Below are 21,691 nucleotides of genomic sequence, written 5' to 3' on the forward strand. Positions count from 1 at the left end.
TATTTTTCTCTAAACCCATATTTCTAACCATACATGCTGTTTTAGCAATAAATATCTTCTGGAAAGCTGCCAGTAGGAAAAATATAAAAGAGATTTATAAATTTTTGTATTTTGTCCCCTTTAGAAATGATATAATAGAGTTAGATAGAACCTTAACAATCCTTACTCTTGAAGAAACTGATGCCCAAAATTATGTAGTGATTTACCCAGTTGAGACAGTAGAAAACCCAGTATTGTCTCTACAAGACAATGCTTTAAGTCAAAAGTTAAAATACAGTTACTCCTCTATCCTAAAATAAAGTCTTTTGTTAAGGTAATATAGTATGGTAGAAAATTAAATTCATAGATTTGCTAAAACAAACTTTTCACAGAAGTTTAATTTAATATGCTTTATAAATTTATTTATACTTCATGAGTAATATCTTTTATTGCCCTTTAAAGCCTCTTATTGTAGTTAGTGTGCCTGCCTATGAGGGCTCATTTAATTTTGATTCTCAACTCTTTTTGGCAAAGTAATTAAACAACCAAGCTTTTTGAAGCTTTCATCTCAGATTACCCACAATTCTGAATCATTAGGCTCTGCATGAAAGTTTGCACATGCTGATGTACTTCTGTTCAGTAGGAGTCAGAGTATGAAGATTTGTGGCAACTACAGTAGAGCTGTGAACAACACAGGTTTCAACTGCATAGGTCCATTTATCCACAGATTTTTTTCCACTAAATACGTACTACAGCACTACATGATCCATGGTTGCTGAATCCATGCACGCAGAAGCAAGGATACGGAGAGGCCAACTGTCAAGTTACACATGGATTTTCAACTGCACAGAGGGTCAGCACCCCTAACTCCCATGTTGTTCAAGGGTCAACTATTTTCACCTATCAGATATATATTATTCAGTAGAGTTGAAGTTATCAAAAGTATAGCTATTACTCACTTTTCCTTACCATTTATACTCCATGATGGTTTCACAAGAGAAGGTGTGCTATTCCAGTCTCCTTGCCAGACATTTTTTTCTTGGTAATCAAACTTATTTATAAGGTATCATTGTTACACATTTTAAGTTTACTGTTTGATGAAGTTTGACAACTGTATATTCCTGTGTAACCATCATCCAGATCATGATACAGAAAACTCCCATCATCCCAGAAACTTTCCTTTTTGTAGCAGATTTCCTCCCTGCCTGCCCCTTACTTGACCCAAGTAATCACTGATCTAATTCCTAATACCATAGATTAGTTTTGCTTCTTCATATAAATTGAATCTCATACTAGGCATTCTTTTGTGTCTGGCTTCTTTCCTTCAACAATGTCTGTCAATAATATTACATGTATTGGCAGTTATTTCGTTTTTATTGCTGAGTAGTATTCCATTGTGAATATACCACAATTTATCCATTCATTTATTGATGGGCATTTGCATTATTTGCACATTAAGCTGCGATGAACATGCAACAGTCTTTTGGTGATCATGTTTTTGCTTTTCCTTAGTAAATACCTAGAAGTAGAATTTTAGAGTTATAAGTATATATTTAACTTTATAAGAAAGTGCCAGACTGTTTTCTGAAGTGGTTGTACTGTTTTACTTTCTGGCCACCAATGTCTGAAGAGTTCAAGTTCCTTGCCATATTTTATTTTAGGGAATTTTCACTTACTTTATCTCTTTCTCCATATGACTAGAGGTTTTTTGGTTTGTTTTATTGGATTAGCACTTTGATGATGAAGTTATGAATTTTCAAAGAGCCAAAAATCTCTTTGCAGATGAACAAGGTGGAAGTCTAACGTCAAAACATGACATGAAAAGCAAGATTTTAGCATGCTCTGGCTTTATGTGTTATCAGAAAGAGAGACGAATTTTATCCTCAGACTTTTAATGGCAGCTAGTCAGCTGAGACCTTACTATTAACAACTCTTTCAGATCCTCAGATTTTTAATGGCAGCCAGTTGGCTGAGACCTTACTATAACAACTCTTTCAGAGTCCCTGCTGCTGCTTGAATTGTAAAGGCTGCAATTGAAATGTGTTTCTTTACTTCTTTCCAGGCTGAACGAGGATCTGCTTTATTTTCAATATCAAATATAGCATCAAAGATGCCAGGAAATGATTCGCCAGCATATTTGTTGTGGCTGCTTGGAGCAAAGATGATGTGCCTAGTAGAAAAAAACAAAGAGGACAGGTTGAACTGAAGCGTATACATATATTACATTTCATATGCTTTTTCTTTATTCATTCTGCTTTGTTAGACCATATCTTACTAAGTATTATGTGTCTCCTCCTGGTATTTACTTTTGTTACTCCAAAATAAGAACATATATAATTGGTTTGAGATACTTAGTTAATGGTATAATTTTAAGCAAAGAAAGGAGTTGATAAGACACATCTCGTGAATCATATGTTGCCAACCCATGCAGTTGGAAGTAAGTAGATTCTTTCCTGTAAGTTATGGGCATTAGTCGTCTAACTGCCTAGACATCCACAAACTGACATCCATGAAGCATGGATAATTTATGGATATGTTTTATAAGAGATTAAAAAAATAATTACCGCTATATTGCCTTTTTTAGAGATTCAACAAGAATGACAGTTGTTCCCAGTACTCTTCAGACATTAAAAAGCAATAATTAAAGAAGCTTGTATTACAAAAATATCACAAGTGGTAAGAATAATAAAGCCCATTCCACAAAGGTAAAATGGCTATTTATGGGTTGCCCACAAAGACACACTTTTTTGATCTAGAAGGAAAGTTTGCAGTCGATTTCCTACTTCATCTCATAAGTAGCTCAAGAGATCAAGTTACTTCTCTCCCCAGTGTGTGGAATTCTGCCTTCCACAAACGTACATATTTTATTAAACACTCTTATCAGGAATTAGGCCCAACAGTCAAATCCTAGAGCTGCTTCAAGCTGTAAATCTACTGTAGGACACAATATGGAACTCTATGTAAAGTCACTATATTAATGATCAAAGAGAAATTTATAATGTAATCATTTAGATTTCCCAAAGTACATCAGGATTTATTGCTCTTGGCTTTTAAATTTTAGTATGGCCTCAAATGGATCTTTCTTATTAAAACAGGTATATGTGCTAAACTGTTTATAAACATTAATATTCTGACATATATAAGCTGAGATTAGAGATGCAGGTCATAGGTATTCCTTACTATACATGCCGTCTTCTGGAGAATTGTAAAGGGAGAGTATAGTACAATATTATTGATACAGCAGTCAAATCAACCTGATGAAATTGTAAATGGGGTGTTTTCCTAATTTCTTTCTGATCATTAGTGTGTAGAAATGCCATAGGTCCCTATATATTGATTATGTGTCCTACAGCTTTACTGAATTCATTTATTCAAATAGTTTTTTTGTGGAATCTTTAGGATTTTCTACATATAGTACCATGTCATCTGCAGTAGTGACAGTTTTACTTCTTCCTGGTTTGGTTGTCTTTGATATACTTGTCCTAATTGCTGTGGCTAGGACTTCCAGTACTATGTTGAATAAAAGTGGTGAGAGTAGGCATACTTGTCTTGTTCCTGATCTTAAAGGAAATGTTTTGGGTTTTTCACCATTGAGCATGATGGCAGCTGTGGGTCTGTCATATATGGCCTATGTTATGTTGAGATACACTGCCTCTGTATCCAGTTTGTTGAGACTTGTTTTTAAAATTTGCTCTGCGTCATGTGGGATCTTAGTTCCCCGACCAGGGATTGAACCCATGCCCCCTGCAGTAGAAGCACAGAGTCTTAACCACTGGACCACCAGGGAAGTCCTGTTGAGACTTTTTATCGTAAGTGGATGTTGAATTTTGCCAAATGTTTTTTTCTCTATTGAGATGATTATATGGTTTTTATTCACTTTGGTTGGGAATTTTCTTCTTTCAGCACTTTGAATACATCATGCCACTCCCTTCTGGCCTGAAAAATTTCTGCTGGAATATCTGCTAATGGTCTCAAGAGGATTCTCTTGTTCATAAGTTGTTTTTCTCTTGCTGCTTTTAAGATTCTCTCCTTATTTCTACCTTCCTTGCCATTTTAATTATAATTTGTCTTAGATGGTATCTTTTGGTTCATCTTATTTGGAATTGTTTCAGCTTCCTGGATCTGGGTGTCTGTTTCCTTCCCCATGTTGGGGAAGTCTTCAGCCCTCTTCTCTTTTCTTTTGGGACCTCTATAACATAAATGTTGTTTCACTTGATGTTGTCCCAGAGGTCCCTTAAGCTGTCATCACTTTAAAAAATCCTTTTTGCTTTTTGTTGCTCTGTTTGTGTAAGTTCCACTACCTGTGTTCCAGGTCACTGATTCTTCTGCTTCTTCTAGTCTGCTAGTGAACCATTCTAGTGTATTTTTCAGTTCAGTTATTGTATTCTTTCTTTAACACCATGACTTCTATTTGGTACTTTCTTATATTTTCTACAAGTTTCTCAAAGTTTTCACTGTGTTCATCCATTCTTCTCTCACATTCAGTAGCATCTTTTATGACCACTACTTTGAACACTTTATCAGGTAGATTACTTATATTTGTTTAAATAAGTTTTTTTCCTGAGGTTTTGCCTTTTTTTCTTTGTAACATATTCCCGTGTTTCCTCATTTTGCTTGACTCTCTGGAAGAGGCAGCTGTTTCATCTAATGCATAGAAACCAACAGTCTTGATGGAGTAGCCTCATGTGATAAACCTTATTGTTCAACATTTCCCTAGCTCTTGGTTGTCTCTCACACCTCTGTGATTCTCCAAACCACCTATTTTTAATAGCTCCCAATAGCTGATAGTGCGTGCCAAGACCTGTCAGTGTACCAAAGGGGAATATCTCAGTCAGCACTTGGATTCAGGATGATTGGAAGCCAGGCCCTCAGGCAGCAGTTTTTAAAGTATGCAAATATATACCATTCTGTGGAACACAAGAGTAGGTCTGGTGGCCACTAGAGCCAGGTCATATGAAGGTGTCCCCTGGGTAGCAGTCAAAACTCGGGGCTCCAGACAAGTGTATAAGCTCCTTTCTGGTATATACTAGCAAGCTGTAGCAAAGCAGAGGGAGAACGTAAAGATGGCGTTCCCCGGCCCGTGTTCCCTGAGAGGAGCTCCACAGGCCTCTAGATGTGTGCCAAGCGTGAAGGCTGCCCCTCAGGCTGAAGCTCCAGGACAGGCAAATAGGCCTCTTCTATGGAAAGGTGGGGGGGGGTGTTTCCGCCTGCTATCTATGCAGTGACCTGAAGGTGGCAGCCTCCCAAGCACTGACTCTCAGATCGTTGTAACCCTGTGGGACCCAGGAAAGCAATCCCACCTGGCCACCAGAGGCAGGGGATGAAGGGGTATCCCCTGGGCAGCAGCCACAAAAGCCGAGGCATCAAACGTGTAAGAGTTCCCCTGAGAGATGCTTGTTCTCTGGAGCGTGGCAAAGGGAGAGCATGAAGACAGCACCTCCCTCCTAGGTCTCTGGTACAGTTTACAGTCAGCCCTTAGATGGGTAATGTGTTTAATCAGAATCCTGCCTCTCGGCCTGCAGCTGTGGTTATAAGCTTATAGGCTTCTTTCCCTGGAAGACAGCCCTTGGTTCTGCTGCCTCTCTCTTGCTGTGCCTGACAGTGGTAGCTGTTTAATATCTATTCCTATGACACCCGCAAGCATAATCCCCTCTGGTCACCAGAGCCAGGCAATGTAGAGGTATCCCCAGCAGCAGCTTCAAAAATCAGGGTGCCAGAAAAGAGTATAAGCTGCCTTCTGAGAGATAAGATCAAGCTGGAGTGAGGCAGAGGGAGAGCGCAAAGAAAGACTGCTTCCACCAGCCTCCATTCCCCGAGAGCACTCCGTAGGCTTTTAGAAGTGCGCTGCAACAAAAGCCCTCTCCTCAGGCCAAAGCTCCAAGACAAGCAAATGAGCCTCTTTCTCAGAAAGACTGGGGGTGTTTTCAGTCTGCTCGTACCTTGGGGATGGTAGTCTGCCAAGAACTGTCTCTCCAGTTGTTACAGCCTCATGGGATGCAGGAATGCAAGCCCTCCCACCCCCTACCCTGAGCCAAGCAATCAAGGAGTGTCTCCTGGCGACAGCTACAAAAACCAGGACACCAGATGCAAAAGGCAGAGTACCAGCTGCAAATAAAAGCTCCCCTCCAGAGATACTGGTGCTCTGGAGCTCAGCAGAGGGAATGCATGAAGATCATCACCTTCAGGGAAGAGGAGGGAAGGAGAGACAGTGCCCACGAGCTTTAGCAAGGCAGAGGAAGACCGGAAATCGGCACCCACCGGCCCCCATCTTGGAGAGTATCCCAACAGGCCCCTGCCCCTCCAGCCAGCGCTTTAAGATCAGCAAATGAATCTCTTTCACATAATATCTCGGTGCTTTTAAGGGCTGCTTCTGTGCTGGGCCCTGTGGCAGATGAGTTCCAGCGAGTCCTTTCAGCCTGAGCAGTTTCTCAGTTCTGTACATCCCTTTGGTCTCAGGGATGCAGCAGCTTTGTTGGTTCTCAAAGCCAGATATTTGGGAGGCTTACCTCTCAGGCACAGGTCCTAAAAGTTGAGGTGGCTGATTTGGGTACAAGCCCTTTGCTGTGGGCTGCTGCCCCAGGAGTGGGCTTTGTGGCAAGATTGGACCTCAGCCTCACCTACCCACATCCACATGGCCTTTTTCTCCTTTGCCTGATGTGAAGGAGTTGCTCGGCTAATCGTCAGGTCTTTTTCAGAAGAAACTGTCCCATCTGTAGCTGTAGATTTGGTATGTCTGGGAGAGGTGAGTTCAGTATCTTCCTACATTGTCATCTTGAACCACCACTCCCTGGCTTTAGAATATAGTCTTCATGTTCAATTAATAGTTCCAAAAAGTGTGTTTACCCTTTGACCCTGAAATCTCAGGTACTGATTATAGAGATATTAAAACAAATGTTCAAGTAGGGCTCAGGGACATTTTATAGCAGTACTTTTCATAATACTAAATAATTGGGGGGCAAAATCTAAGTAAAAACTCAATAAGGACTAAAAAATTACACATGAAAGCCATACAGTGGAACACTATGCAGCAGATGAGAAGAGCTAAAATTATATATACTGGGCTTCCCTGCTGGCACAGTGGTTAAGAATCTGCCTGCCAATGCAGGGGACACAGGTTTGAGCCCTGGTCTGGGAAGATCCCACATGCCACGGAGCAACTAAGCCCATGCACCACAACTACTGAGCCCACGCTCTAGAGCCCGTGAGCCACGACTACGGAACCTGTGAGCCACAGCTACTGAAGCCGGCACACCTAGAGCCTGTGCTCCACAACAAACCCACGCACCACAACAAAGAGTAGCCCCCGCTCGCTGCAACTAGAGAAAAGCCCGCGTGCAGCAACAAAGACCTGACACAGCCAAAGGAATAAATAAGTAAAAAATAAATAAAGTTATATATATTGACATAGATCTCTAAGATAAATTTTTACCAAAAGCAGTTGCAAAGTGATATATGGTCCCATTTATGTAAACAGAAATGAATAATAAATAAATAACTATACATGTGTACATAACTGCACTCAAAATTTAACATCAATCTCATCACTGATTTTCCCTGAAGGAAATAATAGAAACGTCTGGGTGTTAGCACTGTTCCTTTTTATTCTATATAATTGTATAGAGCCTGAATTTGAAAAAGAGATGTTTTGCTTATAAATCATATAAATTAAAAAATAAGGACTTCCCTGGTGGTCCAGTGGTTAAGAATCCATCTTCCAATGCAGGAGACGCCAGTTGGATCCCTGGTCGGGGAACTAAGATCCCACATGCCGCGGGGCAACTAAGCCCACGCCTCAACTACTGAGCCTGTGAGCTCTGGATCCCACGCGCCACAAGTAGAGAGAAGCCGACGCACTGCAACAAAGAGCCAGTGCGCTGCAACAAAAGATCCCGCGTGCCGCAACTAAGACCCAATGCATCCAAAAAAAATAATTTTTTTAAAAAACCTTAAAAATAAATAAATATATAAAGATGGACTAATGATAGGCAAGAGAGGATTAACATGTAGATTAGCTTTCAACCTTTGATTTGGTTTATGTAAATACTTAACTGATGGCTGCTATTTCATTTGTATTGATAAACATTTATCTTTACATTTTGTAAGCTATTATAAAAATAGCAGCCATTTACTGAGTATACTCCTCTCTGAGCTAAATCTTCTGCATGCCTTAAATCTACAAACCTATGGGGTAAAAGCACTGTAATCTCCATCTACAGCGGAGGAACCTGAGTCTTAGAGAAGTAAATTTTCCCAGGTCACACTTAGTATTTGGCAGAGCTGGGCTCTAAATGCCTGGGCTTGTAATCAGTTAAATTATTACTAATATTTATAAGAAAGGTAACATAGAAATATCTTTTGTATATGTCATTTGATGATAAACAGCCTTGTAAAATAGCAATTATCACCATCCTAATTCAGATGAGCAAACCCTAGATATGACTTGCTCTAAATCACACATGTGCAAGTGAACTAGAACACCGATTTTCTGACTCTAAATGCTAGGACCTTTCTAATTTTTACCAAGAAACCATGGCTTAAAATATACCTCAAAAAACTGGAGGCTATCCAAAAGCAGCCAAGATACTGAAAGAAAACCTGAGATAGAGATAACAAAAACAACGATATTTCTTTAGGGGAAACTATGGCATCCATCTTCAAAAACCTGAAATGTTATATGGAAATAGATCTAGACTAATTCTTTTTGACTTTGGAGAGCAGAACAGGGTCAGAGGGAGAAAATTACAGGGAAATATATTTTTATGAAGAAAACTTTCTACAGAACGAACTTCCTCATATGGTAGTAAGCTTCCATTCACTGGAAGATTCAAACAGTGGCTGGATAACTACTTTTCTGAGATCCTACAGAAAAGATTCATGTAGAAAATTGAACTACATGAGCTCTCAAATCCCCTTTAAGATTCTATGTCTTTTCGATTTTGTTAAAAGAGTTCTTTTTCAACTATCATCTGCCATTTACATCTGCAGCAAAGCAATACACAATATGAAATTAACTTTTCTGATAGTACAAATTATACTGTTATGCATAATCTCACCCATATTTCCTTCAGTATACACATCCACTTTCCACTTGTCTGATAGCAGGAGTTTGAAGCAGACCTTGGGTATGATGGTTTTGGTCACAGTGACATATTTGGTGTCCTTTAGTGGAACAGCTGTTGCCTTCTTACCTATAGAATGGCCTCCCTGGTAAACCAAGGGGATCGATGAATGCCCTTTCCAGGAACATCAGTTGGTCATTCATAATTCTCACTGCAGTGGGGCTTTGAGAATAAGAATAAGAATAATTAAAACCCTTACCATGCAACCACATTTTAAAATATTAAATAAGGATAAGGCATGAGGAAATAACCTTCTAAACTCATAGAATTTTTTTTTTTTTTTTTTTTTTTTTTTTGCGGTACGCGGGCCTCTCACTGTTGTGGCCTCTCCCGTTGCGGAGCACAGGCTCCGGACGCGCAGGCTCAGCGGCCATGGGTCACGGGCCCAGCCGCTCCGCGGCATGTGGGATCTTCCCAGACCGGGGCACGAACCCGTGTCCCCCGCATCGGCAGGCGGACTCTCAACCACTGCGCCACCAGGGAAGCCCTAAACTCATAGAATTTTTAAAGAAAATGCATATAATACACACAGTAAGGCTCATATGGTAAGCTACATATAACAGCAGGGGCATCTTTCTATTATTTATAATAAGCAGAGAGACTGATTGGGAAATGGTTTGTTTTGTTTTTCAAGATCACAGACCAGAAAAAGTGAAAGACATTTTTAATTCTTTGTAGGAGGAGAGCCAGGCCTCCTGCAAAGGTAGACAGGGTGGACTACCAAGTTGTTCTTGATAAACCAGTTAATTCTACTGTGGAAGAAAGGAGCAGAGTAAAGGCTAAACAAGACAGCATGAAGGGAAGTTGCAGGAGTCTGCAAGGAGGGAGACAGCTGCTCCTAGTGGGCAGGGAGTCCCTTCCACACTTGGAATCTACCAACTCTCTTTTGGGGTGCTGCAAAAGTTCCCTAGGCTGTCCTACAACCCCAGGGAGAGAGAGGCCCCTCACAATGACTGATACAGCTTTCTGCCCGGATGGGAGGTGGGAAAGCTTATTCTGATAAATCTGAAAAAAAATTAAGAAATGTGACATGGACTGTAAGGTGGAACAAATGATGCTTGTTAAATAATGCTTTGAGTATAACTTTTAAATTATTTTTCAACCTAACAATGGCATGAGGTTAAATGAAACGCAAAAAAAAGTATTAGTAAAGAAAGAATTTCTACACCGTTCACAGGAATATTGTGACTATAGTAAAATATGCTACAAATGCACTTAAACCCATAGAATTATGAATTACCAGAAATAGTCAGAATTCTTATTATGCAAACTTCTAAAGACATGTCTCCTTGGCCCTTGCCATGGGATGAGTTTTTAGTCTATCATTCAACAGCTATGCCCCTCAAACTTTAATGTGAATACAAACTACCTGGAGAGTCTTGTTAAAGTGCAGAATTCTAATAAAGCAAGTCTTGGATGGGGTCTGATATTCTGCCTTTCTAACAAGCTCCCAGGTGATGTTTATGCTACTGGCTGGCAGACCATAATTTGAGTAGCAATGATTCAGAGTTGAATGCTTCTATAAGTGTACCCAGTTCATTCCAGTAACCAGATTGCTTTTCAAAACAGTAGGGAGCTTTACATTTGAAACTTACTTATTCAGATCAACTTGTGAAAGTCTTCTATGAAAATCTGAAGCGGACTTTGAGAAGTTTTTCACAGCAGAAAATAAGGAATCTTTTTTAAAAAATAGAAAAGTAGAAGGGAAATTAGTAAGCATGAGTGCTTCATATTTCAAAGGTTCATTTTCCAACCCACCCCCCCCATTCCAGATTGCTGTGACTGAATAGATGCTGAAACTATTTTTCTACTAACTCTTCTTTCAGATCCATGGAAATTATTAGAAAATATTGTAACAAAGAAATAATGTATAAAATTGAAAATGGCAAAATTGGTTCTTAAGGAAATAACAAATTTCAAGAGTTTAGGACATAAAAAGTATTTTTAACTCAATTTATCAGAAACCCAGCATTCATTTATTTATTCATTCAATACTTACTTATTGGGACAACTATTCATATAGATCTAAGCACAATTTTCTAAATTTTCTTTGCTTCAGTTTCTAGATCTTAGTGCCTGCTGCTCGTCGTAACTTCCTGAAGGTTACTAATTCTTATGTAATTATATTCCAAAGCCTTTACTGACCACCCGCTATTCATTCTCAGCACCCCTATAGTACTCTCTGTGCACCCCTTTAATAGCTTATCCCCTGCATTTTGTCTTCTCCTTCCCCATGAGAATTTAAGCTCTTTGAGGACAATGACTATTTCTTAATCTTCCTTATATCTCCCAGGAAATAACACAGCACTTGGTTCACAGTAGACACTCAGTACGTATTTGATAACTTTGATATATACTAAGAATATGTACTCCCAGAATAATAAAAGAAAATGGTTGCAATAAAACAGTAATAATAGCTAACATTATGAGCACTAAGTGACAGTCACCATTGTTTCCACATACCAACCAAATGAAATCTTGGAAACATTTTATTTTACTATTTCACTCATAATAAAACTGACACATAGAGGGGTTAAGTAACTTTCTCAAGGTCACACAATGACTAAATATTAGAGCCAGGATTTGAACCAGGAAACTGCTTCCAGACCCAATGCTTAATGCTCCTACACTACACTACACCACATTTCACTTCTGCTTTGCAGGAGATACATGATGTGGAATAGCAACCACGAAATGGCCAGATATAAAATGAAAGAATGCTTAAAACCATGTAAAAAATCCTCCATGTAGAAAAACATTAATAGGTAAATGCTGTAATAATAATGATAATAATGTAATACTACATATATGTAGTGGAAGTGGTGGCTTTCTCTACTTTCCAATCTTTTTGTAATATTGTTACATTTTAATAGTATTGTTCTTATAACAAAACATTTTTAAAGGCAGCACTATGGGGAAAATATTTACCAACCCAATGTTTGTAGCACTAACTTAGCAAAATGGATTCATCCTACAAATATCAAACTAAATCACATTCTTTAATAGGTGTTTAAAGTTTTTTTTCTATAAGTCAGGATTAAGAAATGAAGCAGGGATAAATTCTAGGATGAGATAGTATGCATGGATGACAATAGGAGGTGATATCTTAAAACTCTAGCTTAATGATTATAAAATATCTGTCCAGCCATTTCTTACCAAATGATACTTGATGGTCTCTTAATTGTTGGTCATATTTCTTCGATAAACTGTAGATACCTGTTGCATAGTTTTCCAAAGTTTTTGCATAGTCTTGAATGTTGAAAGGAATGATTTTAGAGTCTGCAAGCTCATAAACCAGTGCTCCTCGTAACTGAGCTACAGCAAGCTGTTTTTTAAATGTGGGGTCATAAAAATTCTCTACCAATTCAAATGTCTCATAAATTGTATGGTATACTGGATAGCTGCTGTAATTATCTGTTTTCTGAAAAAAAAAAAAGGTGTGGGGGGACCGAGTATATACAAACATTAAATATTCAAATTATAATATTTTATGGAATCATAAAATGATTGTATTAAAAAACATAACCATACGGCACCCTGAGTTTTATCACAATGAGTGAAAAAATTAAGTCTAATTAACTAAAACCCCACCACCAAATTTTCACCAATTTAAAATTTTACCATTATTCATTTTATAATTCATATAATCTTTGTTCAAAACACTGCTTCTTGAAACTTTTCCCTATTGCTTTGCTGACAATTAAAGAGTACATACTCAGATTGCATACCAGCACAGTTTAAAATTATCTATCAACTGATTGAGAATGAAAGGTTCTGAGCAGCTAAGTATTGTTATAGCTGAAGGATTATTCAGCTGACACTTTAACAACACAGGTTTGTACTACAGGGGTTCACTTATACATGAATTTTTTTCAATAAATATGTACTAAAGAACTACACAATCCCGAATGTAAAGTTATGTGTGGGTTTTCAACTGCTGGGAGGTTTGGCACCCCTGTTGTTTAAAGGTCAACATTGCAGCCCCTTCCCTCCCTTCCCAAACAGTATATAACCACATGTCATTTAACCTTTGTTACAAAATTAAGGGTTACCATTATAAACATAAATTATTACAGGGCGGTACGCCACATAAATATTTTTTTACTTCTTAGGTCTGCCTTTCCTAACTTTAGTTTTTACCTATCTGCTACTTTGCCATAAAGCTATCATTTGTATTGCTTTTAATATCACTAAAAGGCATCCCTGTATCAGTCTCTCTCCCTCTATCTGATATTCTGCTGTTAATCTGCATTGTCTTAGAAACTAGATAACTTTGTTCAGAATGATGACAGTATAAAAGTGAACAGGCTTTGACAGAGGTAAAGCGCATCTTTTATGTATGAAGGGTAATGAGTATTAGTATACAGATTTATGCATTTATTATGGGTTATTCTGTAGCTGTTTTTGTTTACTTCTCTGTTAGTTGTATTCTGGATAGTCAGATTTGCAAGGGATATGTATTCTAGACAAGCAAGATGTTGGCATACTGCAATTATGATTAGAAAATTATTAAAATCTGTGACAAATCTGAGTTTACTGATGTAATCGTCAGTTTGGTTTATGACATAATTTATAACAGACAAACAAACACGGTATAGGTTCAAAACCCGTGTTCTCACATATCATCAATGTGTTTGAGTGGCAATGGTGCAATGCAGGCAATGCAGATCAGAAAAGAAGAATTAGATTTTCCAACAAAGCCCGCATCAGGAAAAGGATGCAAACCTCTTGGTAGTGATAACCAGCTAAGTACCTGGCATTACTCTATCAACTACCACTTCACTGAATAACCCTGGTAGTGAACATTTACAAAATAACAAATTATTTCCTAGTCCATCTACAAAGGGACCTGCAGTCTATCTCTATCCCTGCAATTCCTCCCAGTCCACATGTCCACTCGGTGCCTGGTACCCAACAACTAAATGACAGAATTCCTAACAAAGAGAATGTGGATGAAGTGCTATGTATCCAAAATAATAAAATGGCTTACCCTATTCTTAGTGTACCGGACTCTACCTGAAGCAATTCCAAGTCTCTGGAAATAAGCTTCAAAATCACTTCCAGATCCCAGCTTGTTGATTCTAAATGTAAAATATGATACACATACACATACACACACACACGAAGAAATAAATGCATAAATAAATAATATAAAATTAAATAGATGGCACCATGAATCCTGTCCCAAGAACTGCAAGGAATTGTATGGCACATTTATAAAAATTAAGAAAAGGTATACCACCCTCAAAACACTTTCCTATCACACCTATTTATATGTGTGATAAACCTATAAATCTGAACTGATTAAAACCAGAGTCGGGCAGTGACACTAAATATGGCAGCCTGGTAACTATGATATCTTCTGTATCTTCAGCATTTATGGTATTTGTTTTGAGGGAAAAACAAATAAGATACGGTCTCTGCCCTCAGAGAACTGTAGTCTAGTAAGAAAACTGCCATGAGAAAGTCAACATTTAAGATCATGAAGACTAAAAGTGCCTTAGTTTATTTCAGAAATAAATCTAATTATAATATATTGCTTTGCATATAATTAAGAAGCCACTACATACATACATACATACATATATATAAATAATATATAAATATATACATATAAAACGTAATGACGGGATTTCCCTGGTGGTGCAGTGGTTGGGAATCCTCCTGCCAGTGCAGGGGACACGGGTTCAATCCCTGGTCCGGGAAGATCCCACATGCCGCGCAGCAGCTAAGCCCGTGAGCCACAACTACTGAGCCTGCGCTTTAGAGCCCGCGAGCCACAACTACCAAGGCCTCGTGCCACAACTACTGAAGCCTGCGCACCTAGAGCCCATGCTCCACAACAAGGGAAGCCACCGCAATGAGAAGCCCACGCACCGCAACGAAGAGTAGCCCCCACTTGCTGCAACTAGAGAAAGCCCGCAAGCAGCAACGAAGACTCAATGCAACCAAAAATAAATAAATAAATAAAAACTTTTAAAAAACTGTAATGTCATAGAAGATTTTCATTCAAAAATAAGTCAGTAAAACAGAATATAAAATTACATAGGCATTAAGAACCTAACTATATACTTCCAAACCATTAGACATGTTTTTGAGATTGAGACCTTGGGATGTTTTTTAAATCTTTTTTTCTACTCTAGTGTTTTTTTGAATAAGCATTTAAAACATAATGGAGGGACTTCCCTGGTGGTCCAGTGGTTAAGAATCTGCCTTCCAATGCAGGGGATGTGGGTTCCATCCCCGGTCAGGGAACTAAGATCCCACATGCTGCAGAGCAACTAAGTCCATGCGCCGCAACTACTGAGTATGCGAGCCACAACTAGAGAGCTCGCATGCCACAACTACAGAGCCCACCCGCTCTGGAGCTTGCGCGCCACAACTAGAGAGAGAAGCCTGCGCACCACAACGAAAGATCTCACGCGCTGCAACTAAGACCCAACGCAGCCAAAAATAAAATAAATAAGTAAATAAATATATTTTTTTAAATTCCTGTAATAAGAAAAAAAACAGAGTGGAGATACATTTAAACTTTCACGAGACATTTGCAATATAGAATGAAGCTATAAATTGCTACCACCAGCTGGTTTTAGAAATAGTATAGGAGTAGAAAACAAATATAAATATAAAATAAATACAAGAAAGCTGCTACTGTATAAATGAGAAGTAAAAGTTAATTCTTACGTAAAATCTAAACTAATTAAAGGTAAAGACATAACTTGGTAGTTACTGATAATGCACCTTAATAAATTTAGAAAGAAATAATCCATCATTTGTTTTTTTACTTCATTTGAATTGTATTTATTAATGTTTTTAATATATATCTTAATGTAATTTTATGCAAGAATGCAAAATAATGGCTAATAATTTTTTACTAAAAATTTGCAAAAATACTCTCAAATTGTTGAGACATCTGAGAGTTGCCTGTCTGGAGAAACAAGGGGCAAAGGGGAACACAACTGATCGTGTGGTAGGAAATGTACATACAAGTAATTTACCTAGGCAAAGTTTTATTTTCAAATGAAGGGTCCTTTTCTAACCAGCTTTCATAAAGAGATTTACTCTCAAAACCATCATCCGGGCTAGAGATCTGGAAAGATAAATCAAATATCGGGAATAAGAGGTAGAACAAGTAAATTTACACCAATATAAAGCAACATGTTAGTCAATATCGACTGCTACGTTTATCTACGTGAACATTTATGTATCATATTCTTTACAGAAAAATATGTTTTTGCAAATTGCAAGAAAAAATCCAGCCCAAATTCTTGTTCATTTATAATTTCCACTTACTTGTAAATTTGCCATGTCCCTAGGAAAAAATTTCTTGCTTATACTGGTAAACTTTTCAATAGCATTTCAGATTTTTAACAAGTGTCATCACTTCAATGTTGGGCAGCTTAGATTTCTTTCAGTGGGAAGTCACTGGGAGAAAACTTTATATATATAATATTTACTTTAGTAAATTGCTTTTGTCCAAGATGTCCTACAGTGAGGCCTTAGGGCAGAAGACAGACATGAAGAAGCTGAACTTGAAATTGTCAATATGAGTCCTGGCTTTGTAGGGCAGGTGGGGTGAGGAGGAACTGTTATTTTAGAAAGTCTGTGTTTAAACAATGTTGGAATTTGATGGGTTTTAAAAAGACTACGTAACCTCAGGTTTCTTGTTGGGAATTTTAAGAATTTATGTATATACATAAACATTTTTTATTACCCTCATTAAACATATACTTACAAACTTATACTTTCCTTTTCTTTCTCCACTCTAAGAAAAGCAGAAGCATGTGGTGGAAAAAAAATCATCGTACATATTGGCTGCATTTTATTTGCTTGTTGTTTTACAGCTCTGCTTTGTTCAAAAATGGACCAAAGACAGACCCTACTTATGAAACGCTGAAAGCATTATAACCTTTGGTGTATTGCTTCCTTTCTTTCAACCCTAGTTTCCCACATGTGAAAATGGGGATAATGTTACTCATCTTAATCCAAACAATATCTTCTCTGATATCTTCTCAGGCCTTTATACAGAGTTGGTTATTCCCTCATCATAGCATACGAGATCCTCAGCTTAAAAACAGTCTCGGCACCCCACAGAGGCTCCCCCTCCCCACCAGCTTGTGGGAGCTTTAGCGATGTTCTGCTCATTTCCAGCCAAATGACTGCGTTCTACTCTGTACTCTGCTTCTGCCAATTTGCAACAGCTGAGATCCTGCTCCAATTCCTACAAACTGCTTGAACTGAATTCCCTGCAAAATCTTCTTCATTTTCCGGAATCATACCATCCAGGTCTAGCACCAACCAGAAGTGTGTCCCTATGGCCTGTACAGCTAAGATCAGAATTTTCTGTTTCAGCTATATGCACTGTCATAATTGCTGGTTCTCCCCCATTATTTCAACACCTTGTCCATTTCCTACTTCTATCAGGCAGGTAGGTTTCCTTCTCTCTAAGCTCAGCCCTCTCCACCACACTCCCCAGCACGGTTTGACCACGCCAACACACACTAGGGGTTGATAAAATTGTAATAAACGTTTAGGAGGATGAAAGTCTCCTTTTTCTACTGGGTTTTTATATGGCCACAGATAAGCATCTGCTTTGTACAAAGCGGGGGATAGAATGAAACTTCTGCTTATTGGCCCTGAAATTATTATAATCCCTCACATCAAAGGCAGGAGCCACCTCTGTAGGAAAGAACATGAATGCATATCTTGAGAAGGGTTCTCCCAATAAAGATTGTCTTTACAACTTGCTTTCAGATGACATGTTTTTATGGGACATTCCAATGAAAGGATCAAGGACATAAGCTACCCAATACAGTGAGAGAGTTGTGATGGGAATAATGAGAAGACTCTCATTTGGGAGAATAAGATGTTAAAGACACTAAGTGAAAAGGAAAGGACAAAATTAAGGAAGATTGGGAAATAGCACCTACAGAAAATTGATACCTACTTCACATTGTCATCTACGTGATACCTACTTGAAAGAAATACGTCTATAGTTAAATCCTATAACAAGTAATTATTTAATGATGTACACAGATATTTAATGAACAGATTACATAATTTTTAGACACTCAGAGTACATTAGAGTTTTCAGAGTATTTTATATATCAATAAGTAATATTTATAAAATTCCTGTGTGCTAAGTAAGCATGTGGAATTATTTCCATTTTGCTTTTAGATTTACTGCAGCTTAACCTATTCACTACACTGATACAGAGTAATCTTTCTAAATGAATAAATATGATAATGTACAACCTTGTTAAAGATTCTTGAATTTCTCCATCACCAAATTTCTGAACCCCTTGACCTATTTGTCATGCCCCATTTTGTACCAGCCTTTCACCAACACCTTATGCTTAGGTCACACTAAGTTACCTACAGGTCAAGAAATATGTTCTTTCATACCTACACATCTTTTTTTAGGTACTGCATCCTCTGCTGAGAAAGCATCTCCCTTACGTTCACATCCCTCCATATTACAGCCCAACCATTAATTCTTCAGGAAACATCCTCTGTTTTCCCACTTCCCCAGCTGCCCCAGGATTTTAGCTTCTCTGTTCCACAATTGTTCTCCATTGTATATAGTATCCAATATTCTAGTGAAATATATATAGTTCCTTATTTATAGGTCTGTATCCTCTCTAGATTACAAAGTATTTGGATTCAGTAATCTTGTCCTTTTATCATTGCTGCTGCTAGAATTCATTTTATAGGGCCTGATACATAGTAACCACGTAATAAACACTTGTTGAATGAATGAACGAATGAGTAGCCAAGGCAATCTTTGAAACCAAGGCTTTTCCATTCCAGCTCAGCGTTCTTTCTGTTATATAAAAATGCCTATGCCAGATGAAATGACAGACCCCATACTTTATAACAAATGTATACAATTATTAAGAACTATTATTAGGACAGAAAGTAGCGCTACTATTTTCATAGTTATGTCACATAAGTAAATATTATATTAAAGATTTTGTTCTGCTTAGTTATTATAGCAATACAAATCAGCTATGTGTCACCAGTTTAAAAATAAGTATCACTAATTTAGAAAACAAGTTATTCACTTACTATTCATCAGAAAACATTAAGACAGAACTACTTATATACCTCTTTTGTCAGTTTATACACCAATTGGTAAAGAAGGGGTGTACAGTCAACTCTGAGAGTATAATTGCCTGAAAAATAAATAAGACACACAGAGTATTTTAATACTTCCAAATGAAACTCCGATCTATTTAATTCTAACTTTATTTTCTAATTATAAACAAGATATAATAAACTTCAAATTGAAGGCATCATTCCCAGAGAATTAAAAATAGGGTGGAAATAATTCTTCAGGGTTGAGAGAGGCTGCGGTAAACACTTAGGACATTGGAGGGCATAGGTGGACTTTGCTGCTAAGGCAGCAGCTGTCATCCTTCAGTAAGGCAGTATCACTTAGGGAGACTTTAGCAAAGGAAGTGATAAGGCCATAATATTCTTTCTTCATTCATTCAATTCAGCCTTTTTTTCTTTTTTCCCTGGCTGCACCACTCGACTTGCAGAATCCTAGTTCCCCGATCAGGGATACAACCCCGGGCCCACGTCAGTGAAAGCGCTGAGTCCTAACCACTGGACTGCCAGGGAATTCCTTCATTCATTCAATTCAGTAGTATATATCAAGACATTAGACTACAGCATGTCAATAGCTAGTAAGTGTGCTTTGACATTTATCTAGAAATAATAATACAGTGAAAGCCTATAGATATAAATGTCACATGTCAGGGTCAAAAGGAAGTCTGTAGCTTGTACTCACTTCAAATTTGCTCCAGTACATACAGGAAGTATTTCTGTATGAAATATTCTGTAGACCAATCCTTTTACTATCTCCACGTGAAGAATGTAATTAAGTACTAGAGTTTTAACTAGTAATCCAAGATAGGCAAATGGTAAATATACTAAAGAAATTAGGATCAATAGTTTAGTTATGAATCATATTGATTCATTTGAATCATAATGATTTTCTGTCTGGTAAAAATGGAAAATGGAGGTATTATCGAGGTGTCTCATAGGAGAGGATAATCTTAGAAAGTTTACAAGCTGAATTTACAGACTTAAATGATGGTATACTATTTAATAACAACCCAAAATAAAATTTACCTTCTATAGATGAATCTGAGTTGATATAAGCAACGCTTCTCTCCTGAAGTGATTTTACATTCTCCTATAGTTGAAGCAAAAGTTGTTACTTAACTCACAGCATTTACAATTGTGAGAATGTAAAAAAAATAATTTAGTATAAGAGTGGTCTGCAAATACCTTTATAAATCAAATACCTATGCCTTTGACAATAATTTCTGAGAAATTATCTGATTGGTTGACAACATTAATTCAGTTAAAACAAGTAAGAAAAATATTATGATGCTGTAGCTACTGTTTATAGCAATAGCAGTGAGCCCTGAGGCAACAGCATTTTGAAAATGTGGTTCCTTGATCACCTGCAGCAGAATATGAAGGGTAAACCTCACAGAATCTCAGCCCCACCCCAGATCTACTGAATAAAAATTGCTCACAGTAAGGCCTGGAAATCTATAATTTTTAAAAGGTGTCCCTGGCAATCCTTACATACATTAAAGTGTGAGATCCACTGAAATTGGACACCCATGTAAATTTATCATTTTAAAAGTGAGTAGTTGGAAATTTCTATTTATCTAAATATATTTTTTTTAAAGATATGATAAAGAAAAAGAACAAAAAAGCAGGAGAATAGAGAAAAAATCAAGAGGGAAAGAAGGATGGACAATAAAAAAGATGTTCTCTCTTTCTCTGATTCACACACACACACACACACACACACACACACACACACACACATCCAAGAAAAATAAAGCAGAGAAAAACTAATGTCATCACAGTCAGATGAGAATATGCTGAGAGACCACTGTACTTCTCTCTCTAGCTTTGTACCTTATAAGAACATGTTACAATAAAATCATTTAAAGCTGTGAGTGGTTATCACACAAATGAGGATTCTTGCCTCTACAGTTGCCCACACAGGCCAGATCACAGCTGACTCTGCTGTAGATAGAGTCAGAGTTCCCATTATAACAGACTTACAGTAGAAATAAAGAAGGTTCCTTAACTATATTTAAGGAAGGTGGGACTTCCCTGGTGGCTAAGTGGTTAAGAATCTGCCTGCCAATGCAGGTGGACCTGGGTTCGAGCCCTGGTCCAGGAAGATCCCATATGCCGCAGAGCAACTAAGCCCGTGCACCACAACTACTGAGCCCACGTGCCACAACTACTGAAGCCCGTGCACTTAGAACCCGTGCTCTGCAACAAGAGAAGCCACCGCAATAAGAAGCCCACACACCGCAACAAACAGTAGCCCCTGCTCACCGCAACTAGAGAAAGCCTATGTGCAGCAATGAAGACCCAGGGCAGCCAAAAATAAATAAATAAATTTATTTTTAAAAAAAATAAAGAAGGTAACTATGCTGCTGAATATGATCAAGAATCTGGTAGAAAACTGGAAACAGTACTGAAACTGTCTTTTAACCCACATGTATTTAAATTAATGCAAGGCATATTATATCTTGGATTTATTTTATCTT

The 21,691-nt window shown here is 37.8% G+C and overlaps 1 protein-coding gene across 1 annotated transcript in view; it reads right to left on the reverse strand.

Moving 5' to 3' along the window:
* Positions 1–415: 415 nt before the first annotated feature.
* The window catches only part of NAALAD2 (N-acetylated alpha-linked acidic dipeptidase 2), a 50,624-nt gene continuing 29,348 nt past the window's right edge, over positions 416–21,691 (reverse strand). Inside the window, exons 12-19 of the mRNA XM_007120796.4 lie at positions 20,238–20,301; positions 19,206–19,273; positions 16,097–16,188; positions 14,089–14,179; positions 12,255–12,519; positions 10,694–10,775; positions 9,168–9,260; positions 416–2,149 (exon numbers count right to left, since the gene is read on the reverse strand). Of these exons, the coding sequence (XP_007120858.2) occupies positions 1,960–2,149; positions 9,168–9,260; positions 10,694–10,775; positions 12,255–12,519; positions 14,089–14,179; positions 16,097–16,188; positions 19,206–19,273; positions 20,238–20,301 (945 nt within the window). The 3' untranslated portion in view covers positions 416–1,959. The remainder of the gene's footprint in view (positions 2,150–9,167; positions 9,261–10,693; positions 10,776–12,254; positions 12,520–14,088; positions 14,180–16,096; positions 16,189–19,205; positions 19,274–20,237; positions 20,302–21,691) is intronic.

The sequence above is a fragment of the Physeter macrocephalus genome, chromosome 16, assembly GCF_002837175.3.
Source record: "Physeter macrocephalus isolate SW-GA chromosome 16, ASM283717v5, whole genome shotgun sequence".
NCBI classification, from domain to species: Eukaryota; Metazoa; Chordata; class Mammalia; order Artiodactyla; family Physeteridae; genus Physeter; species Physeter macrocephalus.